The sequence below is a fragment of the Ostrinia furnacalis genome, unplaced genomic scaffold (genome assembly GCF_004193835.3).
Source record: "Ostrinia furnacalis isolate ACB-3 unplaced genomic scaffold, ASM419383v2 OfSCF1253, whole genome shotgun sequence".
In the NCBI taxonomy this organism is placed as follows: domain Eukaryota; kingdom Metazoa; phylum Arthropoda; class Insecta; order Lepidoptera; family Crambidae; genus Ostrinia; species Ostrinia furnacalis.
Genome location: NW_021131492.1, coordinates 389,510 through 400,161, shown reverse-complemented (window position 1 = coordinate 400,161; position 10,652 = coordinate 389,510). Strand labels below are relative to the sequence as shown.

Sequence of the window (10,652 nt, the reverse complement as noted above, 5' to 3'; positions counted from 1 at the left end):
TGACCTAGATAGATACTGTTGATTGAATAATCAAGATTATTAATAATAAAATCATAATTTCACAGCTGGTCATCGAACTATAAGAATTCTACTACGCAAAAGCCACGATATTATAATATTGTGATGTTATGTAATGTAGATAATCCATCTGATTGATATAATTAATTGTTATTAAGTATAACTTGTTACATTACATCTCAAAACAAGTTATTGATTATATGTGAATCCCTAAAATCTGAATGGCAAAGCACACCATTATTTTGCTCTGGGAAGAACCGGGGTGCGAACAATTTCGTATAAAACCGGCGCTGCGTTACATTGGCCGTCAATACAAGTTGCACATCTAGAGGAGATTATTATTTATCTTGTCATTATTATTGTGAGATAATTCACGATGATTGGCTACGTTCTGAGCATCGTTGTTGTTTTTGTTAGCAGTGTGGTGAATGGGTTCCCCGAGAGATATGTGGGGGGTAAGTGTGTTAAATATTTTATTATGCGTATTTTGGCTCTAATATTGAGACTTAGGACCATTATAGGCAATATTATTATGCCTTTGAGATCCAATACTTAGTGAGTTGAACTTATTTAGTTCTGAGTATGGTTCCTTTATAAAAATTGTCACAAGTTGCTCTTAAAATTCAGGAAAGTGATGCAGTCTCAAATAAAATTTTCATGAAATATGAAATTGGTAATAAGACCTAGAACATAGAGTTCATAATTCACTAGGAAAAGTCGTCATTTTGTAAGAGTTTTATGACCTTACACTGCCCTTTTCCATAATAAATTAATAAACCATTGCAATATACCTACTGTGGTTATGTATCTACGTGTCGGAAGACCATACACCAACACCAGGTGCGATTGCGGTCAAATACCTGCCTTGTCTAGCATATAAAAAAAATACTCTTTAGTTAATGACTGCAATAACGACTTTTTTCCTGATAAATGAAAGTACTAGAATAAATCAATATCCTTCAGTTAGGGACTTTCCCAACATACAATAACCAACTGCATACCTAATAAGTACCTCTTATAAATAGAGACAATAGGGAAATGCACCACTAGAATCACATATCAGTCACCTAATTGCTTGCTAAGAAGCGGTAGCGTTTGTAAACATAAAAAAAAATGGAAATGGAAATGGAAAGAGTATTTTTTCCAATAAAGTTTTCAGGTAGGTTGTACTTAGGTATATGAAGATTTAGGCTGAATTGTAACACCAAACTTTGGAACTAGTAGGTATAAAGATAACCGGTGTTTTTTTAAACGGAGTTTGATAGATTTTTGACGTCTGTTAAAGTAAAAATTAAAATAATGCAACCCAGCCTTAAAGGTTCGATGTCATTTTCTATAAAAAGTAGAGCTAAATAATAGATAATTGTACATCATGCTAGTTTAGCCGACGGTTTTTCCGCGTGAAATTCAGTGTGTCATAGAAAAACGCGTATTAGAGCGACAGGCAAAAGTGATATAATTTTCATGTTAATAGTTACGAAAAACGTGTTTTTCATAAAGATTAACTTATTATTTACAGAAAAAACATCAGAAAACCACTACCCCTTCAAGCTCTACAAACGTCAAGAATGGGGAGCTGAGCCCGCCACCAAGATCGTGCCTCTGAACACGCCTGTACCATACGTGGTCATCCACCACACCTATATCCCCGCCGCCTGCAATACTACTGAGGACTGCATGGCCGGCATGAGGTCCATGCAGAGGTACCACAACAGCCAGGACTGGGGCGATATTGGATACAAGTAAGTACATTTTTTTATCCACAACGAGGAAGCTCTTGGCCTGTATCTCACCTGATGGTAAGTGACGATCAGGCCGAAGGTGGAAGCGAGCTTCACCCGGAATCCTCAACCACGGAGGAACTGGCTATCATACCTTTAACTGCCGGAACACAATAATGCTGTTAACATTGTTGCTATGGCGACGGACTTAGGTAAGATGGTGGTAGCTAGCCAGGCGGACTTAGAACAAGCCCTACCACCTACCAAACCGAACAGAAAAATCTGCCCCCACTGGGAATCGAACCCGGAACCTCTGCGTCTGAAGCAGGTGGTCTTACCACTAGACCACAGAGGCGGTTAAATTTGGCGGTTGATTTTCTTCTTGTCGTGTCGACAACAAACCTACACAGTGTCAGCCCCAAACTCCGCCACAAGAGTGGCGTTGTCAGTAGCCTTCAGTAAACCTTCCTGCGTGCAGTTGTATGGGCACGCAGGGCACAACATCATGTGGGGAACAAAACCACATTTGCACTCCAAGTTTGAGCCATCCAATGCCCACATGAAAAGATTGTCCTTACCATGTAGTATGTAGATCCTAAGTAATAACTGAGTAAGTTTGACGTGAGATTCTGGCAGAGAATAGTTAATAGGACCACCAGGATGTCGGGATGATGTGGATGTTATAAAAGACGACTATGGGAGAATATACGAATATCAGACCTGCCGAACCCGTCTGGTCAGCGCCAAATCCTATATTTGCCTGTGCTTGTAAAGGATTCTCTTGTAGTGGAAACGAAATAGCCATTATGTCATAATCAGACGATGAGTAGATGTCTGCCTTTAACACTGACGTGGTGACGTTGGAATTGTATTGAACTTGTAGACTCATTATGGGTTCAATGTCCAACACACGTAGTGTAAAATCACTCAATAAATGGTCCTCTACTGCTTATCAAGCAGAAAATCAAAATTTAAAGGAACGGGTTACGAATAAATACAATTTCAGGACATTCGACTCAATTAACTTCAGATTCAATTGTTTTGCGCAGTCGATCCAGTGCCGAAAAGTCATTCATTAGTCATTACCATCTTAGAACCATTCACCTCACGTACAGTCATCTCAATGTAAGTTCCCATTAAGGTGAATTTCGCAAAGCTTACACGAATAGTTTACTTATTTCTGTTCCGGATTGTTCCTTTGAATAATAAGTAAGCACTCGTAATTGAAACCACGTGTAGTGACTCATTCATTGATCGATAGTCAGATGTTTGTGTCGAGAGAGGGTTCAGTAGTAAGTATAGTAGAAAAACGACAGAATCTTTTACAAGAAGGTGAAGTAGACTCAACACTGTACAGAATATGTGGTAGAATCGACAACTAGTTATGTATTTATGTCATGTTCTACTAGTCGAGTGTAATAACTACATAAGTATTATGTGTTCTAACTTGACTAGTAGAAGATGTATTCAGCCTACAAATTAACATAGACCAAACAGGTAGAGTTTATCAGATGGAGAATACGAACGAAAGTATAAAAATAAAGAAAAATGCTCAAAATAGTCTCGGGCAGATATTTATAACGATATTTCATAAGCATAAACTAAGCATTTAGTTTTTTTGTCTTGCATTTGAAATATTTTCCGTTGAAATGAGACTATGACAAACTAAGCAAGTTTTATAATCTTCAATTTGCTCTACCTTCTTACTAAGTATAAAAAAACTTTCAAACATATTAAAAACGACCTTAGGGAGATTGAATCTCCTTGTGTATTTTTCCATATTATCTACTGAATACATTTCTACTACGAATCTCTCGTGATGTCGTCATCCTAGGTCACGAAAACAAAGTGATAACGAATGAATAATACTTATCGAATCATTTTAATAGGTAAATAACATCTTCTACGTCACATAAACAGGTTATAAAAAGTTTATTTCATTGCCTGTTCGCGAATGAGCCAATCGAGTTAAGAACGTAGGCATATAGACTTATTATACTGATACGGGTATATGTATACTAATTTGAATGTTAATTTTTAAGTTTTGATGATGGTAGACTAGTTTTTAGAAATGACAGTCCATAACNTTAAAAATAACAGTCCATACCTCTCAGGTTTATTCTCGATACTTGACTTCTGTTCAGTTTCAGATTTCAGATTATTTAACAACACTGCATAAAACTAAAAAGGGTGGCTATTAAAGAAGTACTGTTAAAGTACATTGTATGGTGGTCGGAACATTATTTATGTCTGGCCGAGTCAGACTTGTCGTTGCCGGTTTTTTAAAGGTAGACTTGAATGGCGACAACCTTTTTTTGACGTGAGTTCGATGAACGTAGGTACGTCTCATCGTACATTACAGAAAAAGCCAGACACTTTTCGGATTACAAAATAATGTATAATTGCTTTTGAACTAGGTAGTTCTTTTAAAATTCATAATTAAAAAAAATACAACTTGTCACTTAACTTTATAGCTGTAACTTAGTAAATAATTATAAACTAAGTAAATGTGACCGGAAAAAGGCAAATAACAATGTAACAACTTAATACTTTTAGTGTAGACGTGATAATGTTTCTGACATCATAACAATCATCTACGATTATAATATGCCGACATGTACAAGCATTCATTTCAATGATGATGACTATTTTTAACGCGGTAAGTTTATTTACCCGTTATGTAAAAGATGGCACCGTGTTTCCGAGGACATGAAAAGTGTATTATGTGGTTCACCTCTGGTGTGTGTGAGTCATGTGTCATGTTAGCTTTCGTTAAAGTTGGATACACACATCCCTAACTTAAATGTTAACTTTTAAGTTAGGGTTGTGTATGTGATTTATGGCTTAGTACGAATTACAAAGTTCTGAGACTTTACTATCCGTTTTGATAATCATGACACGCCTTACTTTCCTGGAAAATGATTGACCAAAGTTCGTTACTAAATTATCTTAGTAAACTATGCACACTAAATTTTTTGCAATTACTTCAAAGTCTCGAGTTAATCAAACTGGTAGGTAGTTAATTACGAATATCTACCATTGTTGTAAGTAAATTAACATTGAACTGCCTAATCGCCACAAAATTAGCACCATGACAGGATGATGAATACTAACTATAAATAATCAAAACCCGAGCATTGTTTAGAGATTCATTTTTTGTTCGACTAAACCCGTTTTGCACGCTCTATTTTTCATGTCATACAATCAACGAGACAGGCAGCAATTTATTTTATTTTTAAATCACGTTCCAAAAATAAACTCTCAAATATATAAAGAGGTTCGGACGGGAAACCCAATATCGCTGAATTTGATATAAAAAGGTTAGACTTCAGATGTAAATAACCTTTGGGGGAACAACCGCGAGGTCGCAGTTTAGTGTGATGTTAACACGTTAAAATGCTATTCAAAGTGCAATGATTTTCAACATCCGGTTTTGGCTAAGGTCGAAACACGGAAACTGACCATAATAGAATAAAGTTGTAGGTAAAATGTCACGACAAAACCCGAATTCGGAGCTCGGTGTAAAAGGTTAACGGCATTTTTTACCTTATTGTTCTGTTGTGTCAAAGTCAATTACCTAACACTGTTTGTTTTTCGAATAAAGTAAAATATAAATAAATAAGGTAATTAATTAATGGACGAAATAGCTAATAAAATCAACAATCTAATGATTTACCAACTTCAAGCTTAGAACAATCAATATGGCTTGGTCAGACTCTATTCGTAGCTAAGTAAGTCACAAAAATTAGAATGAAGAGTTTAAAAACTTGTGGCTTCAAGAGAATTATACTCCTTGTGTATGTGTGAAGATAACGACCGGAATTAACGTAAAGGAAGTAAAACGATTTTATTTATTTACATAAGATCGTCTAAAGAAGCAAGGTCCAATATTTATTGAGGATTTTCCTTTTGCGACTAAGGAAGAGCAAACCTAATTATTTTTATGTGTTCTATAAAGTTCTATTCTTAATCGGAACAAGTCCAAAGTCACGTTTTGTATATCTTCCATGTTATATTATGATCGGAATGATAAAAAAACACGTCATTTTTGCACACGGTTATAAGTTACATAACATAAAATAAAAGTACTAGTTACTCCGTTTAAAAACCTTGACTCGACGTTTTCTATGACGGAAATTGTGCGCTTAATGTGCAGTAAAATATATAGCTGCAACAGTTTTTTTCGGGTGATAGAGACTGTCGTATGTAACTTAGATGAGGTCACGTTAACTAGGTACTGACAAAGTCATACTATCCGTTTTATCCAAATAGCATACTGCAGAAAGATTCAAAGGACCATGTCTTACAAGCTTACAACCATGGTATAATCGGATTCTGCACATCGTTAGCTCAATTAGCATTATGGTCAATGTTCAAACATTTTTTTTCTTCATTCTTCTCACAAAGCTCAGACAGTACATAAATAACAAGTGCCCTGACTAAAGTTTTCTCTATTGCCAACTATTGACTAAGTTCCTAGCATACAAAAACTTAAATGCCCCAAATAATATAATAGAAACAATAATCTACAAGAATATTAACGATAAATATATATTTCAACAATGTAACGTTGTATGGTTATGCTATGATCTTTAAGATAAACCTAATCAGAAATAGCCATAAAAATGATGATCGGCTTAACGAGGTTTTAAGTGGAGACCACGTTTTGTCAAGCTTATCGTGAGCGCCCTACACAAATCTTCCATCAACCAAGTCCAAAAAATGACTGCGTTCTTAGACTGCGTTAAATATATTGTCTTTCCGTTCCAGTACTCACATCACCGTTTGGTTTCAGTTTCTGCATTGGCAGCGAGGCAGGCGTCTACGAGGGCCGCGGCTGGCAGACGAAGGGCATCCACGCTGGTAGAGCCAACGGAGTCAGCGTGGGCATCTGCTTGATCGGCGATTGGAGAAGTAAGGCCATCCTACTGAAAAAGATAATGTTGACGTTAATAATGACAAAGTTATAAGCGATCTAATCTCGATTGAAACTTAAACATAGTCCCGAGCCTGCGATGGGTAAAATTTTAAATAAGTACCATATTAGTTTTTTAAAGTTAATCAATTGTTTTAATCACAGGATTATAATATTGTCATCATAAAATATGATGATTAATTAGAAGATTAAACCAACACTAGAGGCATCAACTACCATATTAGTAAACGATAAATTTTTACAAGAAAAAGAAAAAAAACATAAACATGTACCTGTAGTTTCGGTAATCCATGTACAACACTGGCCTCGGACAACACTGCAGTGTATTGTAACTAGGTCGGAACAAAATGTTATCATAACTGATATTGTTTACTTTTGCAGTTAAAAGATTATTAGGCTAGGTCAAGTGGATATCACTGATGATACATTAGATAATTAGGTTTTGCGTTTTTAATTTCCTACTTTTATTACATTGTGATTATATTGGCCTTGTAAGATTAAGATAAGAACTAGATTGATTCATGTATAAGTAGTTACTATTCATGCAAATTTTTGTAGAATTAAAAACTAATCCATTACTACTTTAAATGGTTTTCCTGAGTCAATGTTACCTAAAATTATTCCACGTTAGTTGAAAACTCCGAATCTACATATATTGAAGTAGGTCAAAGGTAGACCTAGCTAGACCTTCCCAAGAATGCTGGTCGAAGACTTTTTGTCACTCTTTAGCCGTAAATTACCAAAAGCAATATCATTACATAATATGGTCAAGATCATCCAATAAGAATTGGAAATAACTAATTTTGTTTTACCTACTTTTTTGTGATTTAGTACCTACTTTTATTATCTCCACAAAACATAAAATTTATCAGTGACACTCCTGAAAATGGATGTACAATCGATTGGGCTAGGTCAAGACCGATCGAGTCGGCCTCAAGAGGGTTTATTATCGACATTTTGTTTGTACTTACTATCATCACCAAGACCATGAGATAACTTGGATACATTACTCAAGATTAGCGATGTTCGGTAACACCTAGTTTGTTGTTTTANTGACGTACTTTATGGATGACCCCTTATCACACTTAACAACCCGGAAAGGGATCGTAACCGTATCGACTCGAGGCTGTCACTATTCTTTGTATGAAACTCCATACTGCATGCAAATTATGCAATGCACATAGGGGCGTTGTCGCTCGTATTCACAAACATTACTATGAGGTCTCACAGTTCGCGTGGACGCACAGGGTGACACATGAACGTTTGTGAATACGGGCGTATAATCAGCACCGTAATGTAAACGCCTCGCTTTGCGGTTGACAGCACGTNTTGTTTTTACATTCAATAATTTATTGCTTTTCGAGGTAATTTATTTGCGCTAATGAACCGTGAACGCGTACCTACGTAGGAATATATTGTAATTTGTTTATTTTTAACTTTTTTTTATCCACAACAAGGAAGCTCTTGGCTTGTATCTCACCTGAACTACTTCTAGGTTTCTTATGCTTGCGATTATAAAGTAAGAAAAGTTTCAGTATCGAGATTTCTGCGAGTCTAGTTTTCCGGTAAAAATCACAAAGTTACAAAATCGCATCTATTAAAAGTATAACAGTAAATGCGACTTTGACGAATCAAAATCTGTAACGAAAGTAGATAAATTATAAAGGCTGGGTTGCACCATCTTACTTTAACTATAACAAACGTCAAAAGTCTGTCAAACTCCATATACAAACACCGGTTATCATTATAGTTAGGTTAAAGTTAGGTGGTGCAACTCAGCCTTAGGCTATAACTTCTAGAACATAGACTAACCAAGTATATTTTTACAGCTGAACTGCCACCTCAAGAGCAGCTGGAAGCCGCCAAGGAGCTCATCAAGGCTGGCATCAAGGAGGGCTACATCAGCCCGGACTACAAACTGGTGGGGCATAGACAGGTCATGAACACCGAATGCCCCGGCGGGGCGTTGTACCAACACATCTCTACCTGGGACCACTTCGTACCCAAATTTGAAGAGGTTAAGAATTAGGTTTTATTTCGTAGGTTTAGGATTTACATTCCAAAAACTCGTGTAGTTTTTTTGACAACATGTTTTTTTGGAATTTGGAAGGCAAGTCAGACCAATTAACGCAATTTTATAGTGAGAAAAAAACCCTATGAATTATAATTTTAATTATACCTCTACATGTTAAAGCCAAAGAGGAATTAATAATGCGACTCATTTATTTACTTATTTAATTTTATTACCGAATTAATACCGTTTACTTTGCCAATTTAGTTTAAGTATACATACTAGAGTTCGGACGTCACATAGTTCCTGTTGATCGAATCATAATATAACTTTGTATTTTTAGAGTTATATCTAGTTTATCTAGCCTAATATTTGCTGATTATAAAATAAACTAATTTTGTTTAGCAATACATTCTTTTCTTATTCCTTACCTCCCACCTCAAAGTCGTAATTTAATGTGGTTCAGCTGACATACCTACTTAAGAACATAGCACACTTAACAACCCGGAAAGGGATCGTAACCGTATCGACTCGAGGCGGTCACTATTCTTTGTATGAAACTCCATACTGCATGCAAATTATGCAACGCACGGCGTTGTCGCTCGTATTCACAAACATTATTATGAAGTTTCACAGTGCGCGTGGACGCACAGGGTGACACATGAACCAATCACAGAGCTCTATTCAACGCTGTGCGTTCGATTTGCTGCTTCACTTAAGCAAGCATCGTTTGTGAATACGGGCGTAATCCGCACCGTAACGTAAACGCCTCGCCTCGCGGTTGACAGCACGCGAAAGGCGATACGGTGTTGAACCCTTTCCGAGTTGATAAGTCTGCTATGACCTTTATTATGGTTAATCTCGACCTTTACCTACTACACCACGGTAGGTAAATAGGCATACCCAAGTGTACATGACTCATACGACGATGGCGGTACTTACCCTTAAGGTACAATTATTTGCAGCATCTGTAGAAAAAGTAAAGTTGCATCTTTAATTACATAATTATATGAGGCAAGTCATTATAAATTAATTGGTATGCTTAAGCCCTTGAAGGGGTAAAGTGTGTTATGATTTAATGATATTATTTCTGAATTGCCTACTGTTGCATACTATGAATCAACTCTCTACGGGTACATAAATTCTGATTCAGGGGTACTTAAGCAAAGTGCAACCTTAAAAACGCCTGTATTTTGAAAGATGGAAGTCCGACTCACTCAGTAATAGGTAGGTATAGTCTAGTCACTTGGTAATTTTACCTAGAAAATTTACACGTAAATCTTTCCACATTATTTCGAACGAAATTACTGGACTAAGTTCGACCTTTCCCGATTTTAATTTGCTGCTCAAATGTACCGCGAAATGAAAATAAATAAGAATGCCAAGACATGGCTTTATAAAGGTGATTGGATAGTGATCATTAGTTTAATAAATAAGCACTTTGGTCATGAACCTGCTCGCGATGGTTTTTAAAATTTTTGACGTTGCGTTCAGCGCTGAATGTAGCAAACTTGGAATAATCATCGGGCACACCTCCCCGCTCGTACCAGAGCGTCGATGTGATGACGTCACGGCCGCCAGGTACGCAGTTAACTTGACCGGGTTTTACATCTGAAACTAGTCTGCCAAAATCAGAAGTACCAGATTTCCACCACTCCATTCAGGCGACAATAAAAATTTACTGGACTATCGGTGCCGTGGAATACATCACATGAAATTACGATAAAATATTAATACAATTATTGTTACTTTAATTTGTATATTACACTTATTAAACAATACCTACATAATTTAAAAAATATAAATCATAATGCCTTAAGTAAATACAGTGTTACACCAAGCACTGAAAAATTAGCTCTTTTTCCGCAAGTAATATAATAGTAGTTTCAAGGTCTAAATAGAACGCTTGACGTGCTATTTGTGTACTTACTACTGTAATCACTTGAAAATGAGAGACAACAATGTT

At 36.2% G+C, this 10,652-nt stretch overlaps 1 protein-coding gene across 1 annotated transcript; it reads left to right on the top strand.

Moving 5' to 3' along the window:
• Positions 1–316: 316 nt before the first annotated feature.
• Positions 317–8,978, top strand: LOC114352122 (peptidoglycan-recognition protein LB-like). The gene is made up of 4 exons (XM_028303591.1): positions 317–473; positions 1,538–1,760; positions 6,535–6,653; positions 8,505–8,978. The coding sequence occupies exons 1-4, from the start codon at positions 395–397 to the stop codon at positions 8,702–8,704; spliced, it is 621 nt and encodes a 206-aa protein (XP_028159392.1). The 5' UTR covers positions 317–394; the 3' UTR covers positions 8,705–8,978.
• The last annotated feature ends 1,674 nt before the right edge of the window (positions 8,979–10,652 follow it).

What these genes read in the sequence shown, in the direction of transcription:
- LOC114352122 (XM_028303591.1), top strand. Translation starts at nt 395, where the DNA reads ATGATTGGCTACGTTCTGAGCATCGTTGTTGTTTTTGTTAGCAGTGTG. An exon ending in TGGGGCGATATTGGATACAA is followed by an intron (nt 1,761 to 6,534) that starts GTAAGTACATTT and finishes GTTTGGTTTCAG; the next exon opens with TTTCTGCATTGGCAGCGAGG. An exon ending in CTTGATCGGCGATTGGAGAA is followed by an intron (nt 6,654 to 8,504) that starts GTAAGGCCATCC and finishes ATATTTTTACAG; the next exon opens with CTGAACTGCCACCTCAAGAG.